The sequence below is a fragment of the Podarcis pityusensis genome (assembly GCF_964106645.2).
Source record: "Podarcis pityusensis genome assembly, chromosome: 16".
NCBI lineage: Eukaryota > Metazoa > Chordata > Lepidosauria > Squamata > Lacertidae > Podarcis > Podarcis pityusensis.
Genome location: NC_138041.1, coordinates 9,426,428 through 9,441,890, shown reverse-complemented (window position 1 = coordinate 9,441,890; position 15,463 = coordinate 9,426,428). Strand labels below are relative to the sequence as shown.

Here is a 15,463-nt window from a genome sequence, read left to right as displayed (position 1 = left end):
AATACATTAAATAAATATAAAAAATCATAGGTAAAGGTAAAGGACCCCTTTACCCCCTAAGACTTTTTATGTATGTGATGACAGCCACACAGAAGCTATTAGCCCAGAGATGGAAAGAAGATAAAGTCCCTACAAGAGAAGAATGGCAAATTAAACTGTTGGACTATGCCGAAATGGCGAAACTGACAGGAAATCTCAGGAACCAAGAAGACCAAACTTTAACAAAGAATGGGGAAGATTTATAATTTATCTTGGAGACTGCTGTAAGCAGATGAAAACATTGGCAGAACTGCAATAACACTTGTAATGTACGTAGCAAGTACGGTACTATGGAAGTAATGGAGTTATATAAAATATGGACAGTAGAGAAGATGCAGTAGAGAAGGTTTAATAATAAGACCCATGGAGGGGATGGTGAGAAGTCTAGAGATTCAGAAGAATCCTTAAATGTGTATGTGTATGGTTGTACAGTGGTACCTCGGGTTAAGTACTTAATTCGTTCTGGAGGTCTGCTCTTAACCTGAAACTGTTCTTAACCTAAGGTACCACTGTAGCTAATGGGGCCTCCTGCTGCCACTGCCACACAATTTCTGTTCTCATCCTGAAGCAAAGTTCTTAACCTGAGGTACTATTTCTGGGTTAGCGGAGTCTGTAACCTGAAGTGTCCGTAACCCGAAGTACCACTGTATAGTTATAATTTTATATTTGTAAAACCGAATGAAAATTATTTCAAAAAAGAAAAACCAAGATTAGGAAAACAAACAACCAAACCAAACATTTAATAACAAAAAAGCGGGGTGGGTGCCATTTTGACTGCCTCAATCTGCGTAGCCCGTCTGGTCCTCGCTGCTGTCGTCGGAGGACAGGAGCTCCTCAGGGCTGCAGGCAAAGCAGACCCGCCCCATGTCCTGCCAGCACATCCGGCAGTAGAGGGTCCCGCACTCGGGGTCTGGGCACAATTTGGAGTTGCTGGATTGGGGCAGGCCGCAGAGGATGCAGTACTTGCGGAGAAACCGCTGGAGGAACGGGAGCCAGTGTCCCAGCCTGTCCAGGAAGGGCTTCTCCTGCAGAGGGAGGAGAGAAGGGAGGGAGGTGCTCAGCCCCAGCCAGAAAGGAAGCTATCCGCCTACATTATATCATGGAATCAGTGTTGCAGAATTGGAAGGGACCCCAAGGGTCATCTAGTCCAACCCGCTGCAATGCAGGAATTTCCACTGAAGGGAAAGGTGTTAGCCACATGTTTCCGGATGCCTCTTAACATCCGGAAGATATCTTAACATTCAGAAGACATCTGAAGGCAGCCCTCTGTAAGGGAAGCTTTTAATGTTTAACAGACTACTGTATTTTAATACTTTGTTGGACGCCGCCCAGAGTGGCTGGGGAAACCCAGCCAGATGGGCGGGGTATAAATAATAAATTATTATTATTATTATTATTATTATTATTATTATAATATCCTTGCTAAGGATTTCATACGGCAGTTCCTGCGATCAAAGGAGTGAGTCTTCATCTCTGTTTGGATACAACTGGGCGCCATTTTGAATCAAGATGGCCGACTGAACCTTTCAAAACAGCCCTGATTTTAGCCACCAGTTTCAGAACAGCACAGACTTTTTTGGGTGTATTTCTTATAATCCTTCAACGAACTCCTGGGGAAGGAAGGAGACTGCTGGTTGGAAATATATCCAAGTCTAGAGGGTGCTGGGGACATCAACATTAAATTACTGGTACATAACAAAATTGACAACCTTCACCAGAATAAAAATAGAACAACCCGTTTCAAAAAGTTGGCATTCAACAGTCTCTTTTTAGGATCCAGATTCCAGAGCCATTTAAAATGGCATTCTCCCCGCCCCCCCCCCCAATCTGAAGCAGGACAATCCATGTTGAGTTTCCTTTCCCCCTCTTCCCTCCCTGCGCCTTTTCCTTTGTGTGTCTTGTTTTTAGATTGTAGACCTGCAGGCAGGGACAATCTTGTTTCAACTGCTTGTAGGTAAGCCGTTCTAGGGCTGAAAAGTGGGGTGCAAATGCTCTAAAAAATCATAATGCCACCCCTCCCTTCCCCTGCAGGTAGAGAGATTGGCCCGGGTCCAATTGAACCAGCATTTCGTATAGTCACGGAGCCTGAATGTGCCTTGTTTTTCAGCCAAGCTCCTAGAATGAAACTATCTGACCCTTGGCCTGCTAAGTCATCAGGTGCTTAAAAGCGCCCGGCTAGGCTGCTGGTTTACTCAGTGGTCCCCAGTGGGAGGGAATGGGTGGAGGCCCATCAGCTGAGCCAACAGGAAGCCTTGCCCTGAGGTCCCCGTGCAGCAGGGGAGGTGGAAAGGTAGGGGGCTCAAGTGGGCAGGAAACGGGGGCAGGGTGTTGCCTTCGGGCAGAGATTTAATGGATTGCACAGAACTGCCGAAACACTCATGCGCTAGATGCACTGGGGGCAGAGAACAGGTGCACACAAGCAAATCCACACTGGGAGCAAGCCTGTTTGGGAAAAATCCTTCCTTTTATTCAATCAAAAACATATTACAGTCATTCCTTGGGTTGAAGTAGCTTCGGGTTGAGCATTTTCGGGTTGCGCTCTGCGGCAACCCGGAAGTAACAGAGCGCGTTACTTCCGCATTTCGCCACGCACACATGCGCAGACACTCAAAATGATGTCATGCTCATGCGCAAAAGCGGCGAATCGTGAACTGCGCACGCGCAGATGCGCAGACGTGGGTTGCATTCGCTTCAGGATGCGAATGGGGCTCCGGAACGGATCCCGTTCGCATCCAGAGGTACCACTGTATTCAGTAGCACATTGAAATAAAGAAGAAATGAGATAATATGAGGAACGGCGGCTGGAGCTGGGTATGTTTAACCTGGAGTACGATAATCTTTATTGTCATTGTCCCATACAGAACAACGAAATTGAAAAAATCTACATCAGACATTCAAAAACCCACAAGCCTGCTATCCCAGGCTGGTTAGCCCCTAAAAACTCTGATACCCCATAACTGAATACAATATACCGTACTCACATAAAGACTACCTTAGACTGCGTTTAAAACCAAAATCGCATTTGGTTAGAAACTGTTTCTCAGGCGGCTAGTCCTAGTCTTTATAGAGCACAATGGGTGACATGGGAGCCATATCTAAAGGGTTGTCACATAGAAGATGGAGCAAGCTTGTTTTCTGCTGCTCTGGAAGGGAAGACCCAAACCAATTGGCTTCGAACCGCAAGAAAGGAGATTCCGACCAAACGTCGGGAAGAACTTTCTGACAGCGAGAGCCGTTCAACGGTGGAACGGACTTCCAGGGAAGGACTCTCCTTCCTTGGACATTTTGAAGCAGAGGTTGGACGGCTATCTGTTTGGGATTCTTCAGCTGCGATGCCTGCAGTGCAGGGGGCTGGACTAGATGACCCCTGGGGCTCCCTCCCGCCTCTACAATTCAGCGAAGCTGCCTGTGTTCTTCCACTCACCAGTCTTTTGCGCTGCCGCACGCGCAGGATGATGCGCTTCCGCTGCACGATGATGAAAGCCATCCTCTGCCGGAGCATCTCGTTGTAGAGGAAGAGAATGCGCTTCTTCTCCCTCTGAGAGAGAGAGAGGGGGGGGGGTGGCAGGGAGAACGTGAGGCTGGAGAGAAAGCATTGTTAATATGCCATCCGGCCGTTCTGGCCGCAAATGGACATCACCCACCCTGGTAGCCAGGGCTGGATTTCGGTTTGATGAGGCCCTAAGCTACTGAAGGTAATGGGGCCCTTTATATGTCCAGCTGTCCTTTGTCAACAACAAATTGTCACTGTTTTAGGGGTTGCTTTTAAAAGTCTAGAACGGATTAATCCGTTTTGCATTACTTTCTATGGAAAAAGTGCGCCTTGCTTTTGGAAAGCTTTGGTTTTGGAACAGACTTCCGGAACGGATTAAGTTTGAGAACCAAGGTATCACTGTATATAGAAATGAACAAACCAGTGATATTTTAGGGAGCAGGCTAGCAGGCGGGGCCCGTTACTTACATCATAGGAGCCTACACAACACAAAACACTGTTGCTGTATGTACCGTAGGTTTTATTTTGTTTGTTTTTTATCTTATATTTTGAAAATGTACATCCAGTTTTTTTCCCTTTAATTTTTTTGGGGGGCCCCCCAAGAGTGTGGAGCCCTAAGCTATAACTCATGTCTTATACATAAATCCTGCACTGCGGGTCGCCCTCATGGTGCAACGGAGAACATTTCTCGTGTTGGGCAGGGGGGTGTGTGTGCATTTAATCTGGGGCCTGGCGTCCCAACCTTGGGGAAGAAGAAGGCGGCAATGACGCGGCGGATGCGGAAGACGTAGACCTGCGCGAAGCACAGCAGGATCAGGGCGCCCAGCGGGGTGACGCAGCTCACGTATTGCTCCTTGCTCATTCCATGCGCTTCCGGCAAGCAGTCTGCGGAAGAGAGAGAAAGAGAGAGACGCACCAGAGGGGCAACCTTTGACAGAGCACAATGGCCATGGTCTTGTTCAATCCTGAGTTGAGGCCTACAGGGAGCCTCTCTCAGCCCAAAGGCCACATTGCCTTCTGGGAAAATTTCCGCTGGGCAGGGCCAAGGGCCAAAGTGGACAGGCCTCTCAGGCCGTGCTGGATTTACGTATAAGCTAAACAAGCTACAGCTTAGGGCCCCACTCTCTTGGGCGCCCCCCAAAAAATTTAAAGAAAAAAACCTGGATGTACTGTACATTTCCAAAATATAAGATAAAAAACAAATAAAATAAAACCTACATACAGCAACAGTGTTTTGTGTTGTGTAGGCTCCTATGACGTAAGTCATGGGCCCCGCCTGCTCCCTAAAATATCACAGATTTGCTCATTTCTATATATAGGGTGCCTACATTCTGCATGGACTGCTTGCATGGCAACATGCGCAAATGGCTTTCGATACCTATTAGGTCCATAAATTACCATATAGCATATATTCAACACAAAAAGCAGCCACTATTTGTTGTTGACAAAGGACAGCTGGACATATAAAGGGCCCCATTACCTTCAGTAGTTTAGGGCCTCATCAAACTTAAATCTGGCACTGCTCTCAGTGCCCACCTGCCGCTAGATATTTAAACCGATATGCAAGTGCTTCACAGGCAGCAGCTCTGGAGGCTAACCCCTGGACCCTGGGGCCTTATCCCTCCCCACTTCCAGGAAGACTGCACAGAAAATACCCTCCACCCCCAATCTTACGGTCTCCATCCTCTGCACGGCACCCTTGCCTGGACTCCTGCCCAACTTACGCAGGTTGTTTGTCTCCATCACCATCTCCGAGGACGTGTTCAGGGCCCCGATGGTGCTGCGCAGGAGACGGGCCATCATGGTGTTCCCTCCGACTATGACCTCCAAGTGGTGGCTGCCTTTGGAGAGGGGCAGGAGAAGGGATTTAGCTAGTTAGCTATCACCCGCTCTTCACCCCAGCCATCCCATTAAAACACAATGTTTTAAAAAAAGAAAGTTAAAACAACTTGCGACCACAAAAATAGTAAGTGTCAAACGCCGGGGTGAAAAGGGGGCATCCTGAACATTTGCCAGAAGCCGCATAATGAAGGCGTGAGACATGTGCCTGTGTGGAGGGAGTTTTGGGGGCCACCAGAGAGCAAGCCCTCTTGCAGCCCACCACCACCCCAGGGCTCTGCGGGCAAAGGAACGACCAAGAGGGGCCCCTCTGTCTATCACAGCACCCGAGGGAAGAAGGCAGTCTTTCAAGGTATTTGAGGCGTGAGCCATATCGGGCTTTGAACACCAACATAAACACATTGAACCAGTGGCATAGCATGGGTAGCAAGCGTCCGGGGCAAGGCGGGGAGGGTGTGGGAGAGAGGGAAAGAGATGGAGTACACATGCGCATTCAACTGCCCAGCAACATCCGTGTCACCCAGGAGATTGCAGCCACAGAGAGGAAAAAGAAGTTGTTTTGCTGTCTGTAGGGGTCACTTCCTGCTTCACACGGAGAAGCCATTTTCAACAGAGCCCAGTGACAAAAACACGCAGCTGTATGGAGGCAGCACCAGGTGCTGAAATTTTTTGACCGTAAGAATTTTGTGCCCTGTGCCACCGCCCCCATGCTATGCCACTGCCTTGAACTGGACCTAGAAACAAACTGGGAACTGGTGCGGAGGTTATACGAGGTCTAAATGGAACCCCAACAAGGAATCTGGTTGCTGCCTTTTGGACCAACTGAAGTTTTCGAGTCATTTTTGACAGCAGACCCATGTAGAGCACATCACAATAGAGCTGTTTATTTGTATTCCGCTTTTCCAACAACAAACGCTGCGCTCATAAAACCTTCCTGCTCTTAAAATGACTCTGCGCCATCTTGCTGGTGCCTGGGAGTGGTGCTGGATTGCCATACAGGCATGTGCTCAGGGCAAGGGACGCGGGTGGCGCTGTGGGTTAAACCACAGAGCCTAGGGCTTGCTGATCAGAAGGTCGGCGGTTCGAATCCCCGCGATGGGGTGAGCTCCCGTTGCTCGGTCCCTGCCAACCTAGCAGTTCAAAAGCACATAAAAGTGCAAGTAGATAAATAGGTACCGCTCCGGCGGGAAGGTAAATGCTGTTTCCGTGCACTGCTCTGGTTCGCCAGAAGCGGCTTAGTCATTCTGGCCACAGGACCTGTAAGCTGTACGCCAGCTCCCTCAGCCAGTAAAGCGAGATGAGCGCCGCAACACCAGAGTCGGCCACGACTGGACCTAATGGTCAGGGGTCCCTTTACCTTACGTGCTCAGGGCACCAGCTGAGCAAGACCCCCCAAAAAAGCATAAAAGTAGGGTGTGTCCCACCAACACAGATCAAAGTAAGGCAAGGAAATCAGATCCTGTTGTGTGTTGCAATGAACTTATGATACAATCTGTTATAAGCATTTGATTCATTTCTTTCATTCTTGCATACGCATAAAAACAGCATACGTTGTGGAATTTGCTATTTTATTTCAGATAACTGAGATAAGAGGCGGAATGAAACGTAACCAATGCCATTTTATTTTATGGTTCAGCATAGAGGCGGCCAGCAGCAGAGAATTCCCATTCTCGGGTCACCGCAGGTTTGCCTTGTAGCAGAAGAACGGTTCTCCCACCCTTGTACTAAAATAAAGGAAATTAATAAATATTTGCCCGTTTGATGTTTTCTAAATATCCAGCTGATGTTTAAGGCAGGGCTGGAGAGGAGGGGAAAGGGGGAACCTCCCTTCCGGGGTCATATAACTTACTGCGGAAAGAATACTCCACAAAGGAGTGGTGTTTGATGGTGCTGAATATGGTATACAGCAGGAAGTCAAGGACGCAGGCAATTATCACGAAGAGCGATGCTGGCAAACAGCCCAGTAATTCTGACATCTGGAAAGAAGCAGGGTGTGTGCACGGGAGGAATAAGTGTGGGTCAGTGACACATATGGGGCTGATCAGCCCCCGGATAGAGGACATCGCCCGTGTCTTACAGTAAACAGCATAAAACACCTACGCGAAAAACGTTCAGAGAAATCACGAGAGGAGGAGGCTACCCCCAGCAACAGGAGTCAGGTTAAATAACTTCTTGTCCGGCTTTGGCAACAATTAATAACAGCTAAATCTATTTACTGTATTTCTCGCTCTATAAGACGCACCAGACCATAAGACGCACCTAGTTTTTGGAGGAGGAAAACAAGAAAAAAAATATTCTGAATCTCAGAAGCCAGAACAACAAGAGGGATCGCTGTGCAGTGAAAGCAACAATCCCTCTTGCTGTTCTGGCTTCTGGGATAGCTGCGCAGCCTGCACTCGCTCCATAAGACGCACACACATTTCCCCTCACTTTTTAGGAGGGAAAAAGTGAGTCTTATAGAGCAAAAAATACGGTACTTGTTTACATTTATACTCCACCTTTCCCCACCACTCCAGGAGCTCAAGGTGAGGTGCACATTTAATATTATTATTATTATTTATTCAACTTATACACTGCCCTATACCCGGAGGTCTCAGCGTGGTTCACAACAACACCACAACATATAAAATCAAACCAAAAGCAGTAACCTAATTAACCCCCCTCCCAAAAGCCATTCTAAAAGAGTGTTGGGTGTCAAGAAGATCAACCAAAGGCCTGATTAAAAAGGAATGTTTTTTCCTTCCTCCCCATTTGTCTTCCTCCCCATTTTATCCGCAAAACAACCCCGTGAGATAGGTTGGGCTGAGACGCAGTGACTGGCTGAAGGTCACACCCAGTGAGATTCATGGTGGAGTGGGAGATTTGAACCCGGCACTCTAACCACTATTCCACCGCTGCCTCTCCAAAGAAAGAGGGCACCACTGGACATATAGAACTCACAGGGAAAGCTGCTGAACTTGGACAAGGTCATGTGGTCTCCCTCAAGATTTAAGATTCTGGATTTTTATGCCTGCTTTATATTGTACATCTCTGGGCAGTGCAAGGGGGGGTTTCAGGCACAACATACGCCATCACCTGTGTTTTCCTTTGGAAAGGAGGTGCAGTGCAGACTGTGGCATCTCTATGATATATGGTTTATTTACACGTATATACAACCTGGTCCCAAGAGGGTCTTGTTTCCCCCATAGCTGCAGCCCTGGATTTCAACAGACATCAGACACGGCTCTAGCTTGCTGCCTTTACCAAACTGAAACCTTTTTTCTCCCAATCGCATTCCAGCCTATGCTAAAACTCCATACCCTGGTTTTCATTCTTCTAACAAGCTCTGAACTGAAGGAGGGGCCCCACTCACCTGCGTCTGGCACAGAGCCATCTTAATTGCTTTCTTAATGGCCCATTACTTTCCTTTTGTTTTCTTAATGGCTCATCTCCCAGGCGATTACCTCATCAGGAGACTGGCTGGGTTTATATTTTAACCCTTGCTGGATCCAGGGGTTCAGGAGTTGGTTAAATTCTAACATCTACTGGATCCAGGAATGTAGGGGAGTCTGGTACCCAAAAACGCATAATGATATATCGTATAGGTCACATTTTTGTTTTTGTTCTGTATAATTCCTATGAATATTTTTATGTTAGTATGATTCTGCTTGGCTACAACCATCATTTGGTTGCCTTATTAATAAATCTGAAGTTGGCATGAAAACAGCAGTGGGGGTGCGGGGGTAAGAAAACTCACAGGGCCAACCCCAGAATGAGAACTGTAGCTGTGGGGGAGAAGCCATGACTGTTCAAAGTGGTATCGTAGTGCTTCAAAGGTATGCTGCGAATGCGGTCTAAGAGAATTGAAATGGACAGATCCTGCGATCCCTACAAAGAATAGACCCACTGACATTAATGGACCTAAGTGAGTCATGTCATTGACTTCCATGCACCTACTCTGAGTAAGGCTGGCACTGGATACACAGCTCACAATTATTAAAGCATAGCAGGATCCCAATCCTTTGGTATCCTGCCTCAATGCCTCCCTCTAACTCCCACCACCCCCATCTCCGTAGGTCTCTGCCCCAAAGCCCATCCACTTACCATATTTTTGGTCTCGGGCGGCTGGAAAGCGAGGCGGAGGGGGTCGATGAGACTGCTTTGCTCGGCACGCCGCAAGGGCAGAAGTGTCCGCTTCTTCTGCAAGGTTCGCAGGGTGAGAGGAGGCAGTAGGAGTGGGGAAGAGTTGTCATCACCCTGTTGTCTGTTGCCATCACCCAGCACATTACATCTAGAGGTAAACTGCCTCTGGATGTGGAGGTTCCACTTCAGCTCTTGTGACTAAAAGGCTGCTGAGGGACGTATCCTTCACGGGTCTGAGAACCCCACAGGGGCTCTGCTTCCTTCCCCCGAATGCCCTTTGACCTCTGCCGCCTGCAACCACAACCCCCTCTGGCTGTGACTGCTGACCGCCACCACCCGGCCATCTAGCCAAGCGGCAAACTCTGGCCGCTCCTACCTGCTTCCGACGTCGGGCGTCTATCTGCCGGAAGTAGCGGGATATGTAAAGATTGTCGAAGCGAATGTCCTGCGTGTAGCTGTTTGTGTAGGAGAATGCCCTGAGGGAAAGGAGGATGGAGATGGGGCCGGGAAAGAATGTGGCGAGAGGTGGGGAGACACTCCAAGCTTGTCTGCCTAACCCACCGAGCTCCACTCCCAACCCATCACAGCCCACTGCAAAAGCTCCTGCCAAGGCCTGGGATGCAGCCTTTTTGTTAAAAACAACAACAACCAATGACACAGCATGCAGCTAGTCCTCAACATTCAGATCACAGCTGCTGAAGGCTGCAAAGCTCTGGGTCAGGGATGCTGCTGGTTGTCAGCTTTGGTGTCCAACCCACCATCGGTAGAAATTCAAAATCCATCCCCCTTGCACACCTGCTTATTATGGTCCCACAGCCAATGTGGAACACCACAATCATTCCTCTTGCACAAGAGGGGAACTTGACGCATTCTGGATGGTGTTGGGACTCCAACTTCCACCAGTCCTCCCTGCCAGTGTGGCCAAAGGGCAGGGGAGGACAATTCTAATTGAGCAGCTTCTGGAGGGCCACAGGTTCTCCACCCCTGTCTTGGGCACACATCCCAACCAATCAGGGATCACGTTAAATGCTCTTGCAGAGGTGTGAAGCAGGGATGGGGCCCCTGCAGCCCCCCAGTTGTTTGTTGGTACTAGAACTCACATCAGGGATGATGAGAGCTACAGTGGTACCTTGGGTTAGAACTTAATTTGTTCTGGAGGTCCGTTCTTAACCTGAAACTGTTCTTAACCTGAAGCACCACTTTAGCTAATGGGGCCTCCCGCTGCTGTGCAATTTCTGTTTTCATCCTGAAGCAAAGTTCTTAACCCGAGGTACTATTTTTGGGTTAGCGGAGTCTGTAACCTGAAGCGTATGTAACCCGAGGTACCATTGTACAGACCAGCAACACCCAGAAGGACACAGATTCCCCTTCCTTGGCTTAGGACGAATTTCCCTATGGGCTTGCTTCGCAAGACGAAAATGTCTTGCTAGTCTTGAGATTTTTTTCGCTTCCCCCCCCCTTTTTCTAAGCCGCTAAGCCGCTAATAGCCTTTTAGCCGCTAAGCTGCTAAGCCTTTAATAGCCGCTAAACCGCTAATAACGCTAATCCGCTAATCCGCTAATAGGGTTGCTTCGCAAGACAAAAAAACCGCTAGACGAAGAGACTCGCGGAACGGATTAATTTCGTCTTGCGAGGCACCACTGTATTTTATTTTCACACACGGAATAATGACAGAATACATTTTCATGCTGCAGTCAATGAAAAGCCAGATGTTGAACGCTCGCCCAGAGACTTAGGAAGGTCAGTAGGAAGGCCAGAGGCATAGTTTCTGTTATTATTGGCTCCTGCTTCTACAACAGGGGTGAAGGCCCTGTGGCCCTCAAGATGTTTACAGGGACTCCGGCCCCCATCAGCTCCAGCCAGCATGGCCGATGGTCAGACATGCTGGGAATGTAGTCCAACAAAATCCATGAAGGTTGCAAACGTGCCGAAGGGTGCTCAAATCTAGGGCCTCAGGCTTGCCTCAGGCACAATCCAAATAGCTTCCCTGCCCCCACCCAGGTGCCGCCGCGCCCCCAGCCCAACTCACGAGGCAAAGACGATGATGAACATGCAGGAGAGGAGGACCCGAAGCACAGACATGGAGGTGCTCAGGCGCTCGCCCTGCTTGGCCACCTCTTCGTTGACTTCATCCACCAGGTGTCTGTGGGAGAGGTTGGCACCGACCAGCATGGTCTGGTGTTCTTCCTGGATGGAGGGAGGGTGGGGCAGAAGAAAGGAAAGGAATGTCCTAAACGCTGGTCCCAAAAGATCTACATTGGTTGCCGGTACATTTCTGTGTTTTTTTTTTAAATGATATTTATTGAAAAAATTTTAGAATTACAAAAAAAAAGAAAAAGAAAAAGAAAAAATAAATCCATCATTCTCAAATTCTCAACTTTCATTACCTTCTTTCTTTGACCTCCTCCTCCCTTTTTTTGTATCCTAATTAATAATTATCGCAGCAAATCCTTTCCATAATTCATAATATTCTGTCATTGCATTACCTTAATCTATTTTCATCTTATCTTATAGAAAACCTTAAAACTTAAAACTTAAATCTTATTTTTACCAACTTCTCATAACCATAATATTCTTACCTAATTCTTTAAACATTTTTGCTAGAGCCAAGTAATTTCATTTCAGCATTTTTCTAACATTCATCAATTTTATAAAACAATCCTAATGATAAAAAAAGAAATAAAAACAATCCAATCTTCATCCAGCGTCCCTTCCTCCTGGTTCCGGATTTTGTCAGTCCTTTTTATCCCATTGATCTAGCGCATTAACCTGGTAACCTTATATCCGAGGCCCTTAAGTCTCTTCCATGTCCCTTCCGCGGCTCTTCTTCATATTTTCCTATCACTCGTGGGAACTCCAGCTTGGTAATGTTTTTGACCCTTTTCAACAAATCAGCCCCTTTTCCATAGTCCGGACTAAACTCCATGTGGTATTTAAAAACATGTTTCAGAATCCCTCCAAAATTGAAAGCCCCCACAGCTCCAAACATCTCACGGCCCATTGCCAGACTCGGAAAGTCCAAACATCCCTGCATAGGGGGGTCAATCCAACCCCCCATTTCCAAACCAATCCAAACTTTATCTTTCCAAATCTGGTTTTTTCCAAGTTCATTTGTCAAATCCAAAAGCTCATGTTCCTGCAGGGCCGCAGCTCCCTCCATCTCTGGCGCCCAAGATTCAGCAACGTCCTCTTCTCTCATCTGTTCTGTCAGGGCACACTCCTGATTTAGTTCCTGGGTGGGCTCCATATAGTTTCCCACTGCCTGTTCAAAAGTTCTGACCGCATTAGTCAACAAATCCGTCTTCTCATTTAACTGATCCAGTAGGGCATTTGTTTTACAGAGAGCACACAACAGAGCTTCTGAATACATTGTCCTGCAAGGTCACAAGTCCTTTCCCACGATTGTAATCTGTGACAGCTGCAAGCTCCCTGGAATTAGTTACAGTTTCACAATCTCCCTCTAAGGGGAAAACTTCTGTTTGTTCTTTCTTTCAAGGACAAATCTCGCAACAAAGTTTCTTTTTTGAGATATTTTGTCAATATTTGTTCCTTTAAAATGCGAAAGGAAACAGTGGAATCACTATGTTACTCTTCTTTTAGCTATCTGTCAAAAGCATTTGTCTCTAGTCAATGAGCTTCAAACGTCAGTCCTGACACCCCGCTCCAGGATCAGGACGGTGGAAAGTTACTTTACTTTAAACTCACTTCTGCAGGTTTAAACAGTCCAAAAAAGATCCCCCTTCTTCTCCTGCTACCGAAGGGGGGTTCAGCAATTTTAAATGATGAAAGCCAATCCTTTAGAAGTGATTTTCTAAGCTCTAGTTTACTTTGTCTTTGCTTTATTCTGTCTACAAAGAAACGGAAGGCTGACTTCCTGTTTAGACCTTCCCGTTTCAGTACCAAATTGAAGTAAATTTTTAAGTCCAATTCCTTTCTGCTCGCCAGTCCTTATTTAAAGTCCAATTGTTCAAAGTTTAAGTACTCACGGGTGATTATTTTAGATGCCAAATTGTCCCAGGAAAAAGGCAGCGCTCTCCGGCAACGGCTATGCAGCTTCGCTCCACGGAAAAAGCAGTTGACTCACAGCACCACGCCACTTCCCCCTCTTCGCTTCGGAGCCCGTTAATGGGTTCCTTTGCGGGTTGGGGGGGCGCTAATGGTGCCCGCCGAGTCCCATGGTCACAGGCTTCATCCGCCTGTGATTTCTAAAAGGGTCCCCGCTTCTCCGTAGCGGAAAAGACCCGTTTCGCGCGGAGCTGGTCCCTCCAGTTCAGAGGGAGTCCGCCATTGCCGATGGCGCCACCCCGGAAGTCTCGGTTGCCGGTACATTTCTGAGCACAATTCAAAGTGCTGGTGCTGACCTTTAAAGCCCTAAACGGCCCCAGCCCAGTATACCCAAAGGAGCGTCTCCGCCCCCATCGTTCAGCCCGGACAATGAAGTCCAGTTCTGAGGGCCTTCTGGCTGTTCCCTCCCTGCGAGAAGTGAGGTTACAGAGAACCAGCAGAGGGCTTTCTCGGTATTGGCGCCCTCCCTGTAGAACGCCCTCCTGTCAGATGTCAAGGATATAACGTATTATATGACATTCAGAAGACAGCTGAAGGCAGCCCTGTACAGTGGTGCCCCGCAAGACGAATGCCTCGCAAGACGGAAAACCCGCTAGACGAAAGGGTTTTCCGTTTTTGAGTTGCTTCGCAGGACGAATTTCCCTATGGGCTTGCTTCGCAAGACGAAAATGTCTTGCGAGTCTTGAGATTTTTTTTTCGCTTTCCCCCCCCCTTTATCTAAGCCGCTAAGCCTTTAATAGCCTTTTAGCAGCTAATCCGCTAAGCCAATAAGCCTTTAATAGCCGCTAAACCGCTAATAGCGCTAATCCGTTAAGCCGCTAATAGGGTTGCTTCGCAAGACGAAAAAACCGCTAGACGAAGACACTCGCGGAACGGATTAATTTCGTCTTGCGAGGCACCACTGTATAGGGAAATCTTTAACATTTGTCATTTTATTGTCTGTCTGATATTTTGTTAGGAGCTTGCCAGAGTGGCTGGGGCAACCTAGCCAGATGGGTGGCGTATTATTATTATTATTATTAAATGTCTGGGATTTGTTTATTTTTTTAATGGCTTGTTTTTATTTATCTGTAAGCCTTGCTAGGGGTCTTTTCAGCTGAACAACAGGGCAGAAGTGCTTTAAATAAATAAATAGACCCCTACCGCCCCTGCCATACGCACCTTGACCGCTAAACTGGCTGTGAAGTCCTGGTTTAAACTGTCCACGGAATCGTTAACCCGGTCGTAGGTTTGGCCAAAGTTCCCTTCCACAGGAATCTTGTCGTGGCACCAAGTGTGCATAACTGCAGAGGAAGAGGAGGAGGAAGAGGTGGAAGAAAGCAGCTGGAGAACGAAGCTGCATTTCAGAAGGAGAGTTAGGCGCTCAGCAAGGATGTGGCAGGGATGTACCACTTCAGACAGGCAGGTGGGGGGGATGTACCACTGCTGGTGGCAGGTGGGGACTCACAGGATGGGATGCCCAGCCTCAGGGACCCTCTACAGGAAAGCATGTGGTTTGGATCAGGATTTGAGTCCAACACGCCGGTCTGGTTCACACAGTGTGCTAAGCCAAACCTTGGTTTAGGGAGGTCCTGCATGCCTTCCCCTGTCCACCAAAGATCCCTGGGAACTGTAGTTCAGCCTAGGTAGCAGAGCTGTGATCAAGAGGCTTAAGAACAGCCCGTCAGCCACACAACAAGCAGTCCCTACAAGCAATGGCCTCAAGCTCCACCTGGTACGCAGGCTAAGACCCTACCTGCCCACTGACTGTCTCGCCAGAGTGGTGCATGCTCTAGTTATCTCTCGCTTGGACTACTGCAATGCGCTCTCCGTGGGGCTACCTTTGAAGGTGACCCGGAAACTACATCTAATCCAGAACATGGCAGCTAGACTGGTGACTGGGAGCAGCCGCCGAGACCACATAAC

At 48.0% G+C, this 15,463-nt stretch overlaps 1 protein-coding gene across 4 annotated transcripts in view; it reads right to left on the bottom strand.

Moving 5' to 3' along the window:
• Positions 1-763: 763 nt before the first annotated feature.
• DCST1 (DC-STAMP domain containing 1) overlaps positions 764-15,463 on the bottom strand; it is a 29,919-nt gene continuing 15,219 nt past the window's right edge. For 3 of the 4 annotated variants that reach the window (XM_080984607.1, XM_080984606.1, XM_080984609.1), the window contains 9 exons: positions 14,720-14,841; positions 11,523-11,680; positions 9,870-9,969; positions 9,455-9,550; positions 7,221-7,347; positions 5,257-5,373; positions 4,275-4,417; positions 3,464-3,577; positions 764-1,064 (listed from right to left, as the gene is read on the bottom strand). In XM_080984607.1, the coding sequence (XP_080840733.1) occupies positions 819-1,064; positions 3,464-3,577; positions 4,275-4,417; positions 5,257-5,373; positions 7,221-7,347; positions 9,455-9,550; positions 9,870-9,969; positions 11,523-11,680; positions 14,720-14,841 (1,223 nt within the window). In that variant the 3' untranslated portion in view covers positions 764-818. The remainder of the gene's footprint in view (positions 1,065-3,463; positions 3,578-4,274; positions 4,418-5,256; positions 5,374-7,220; positions 7,348-9,454; positions 9,551-9,869; positions 9,970-11,522; positions 11,681-14,719; positions 14,842-15,463) is intronic. The other variant, XM_080984608.1, reaches the window with a different exon arrangement.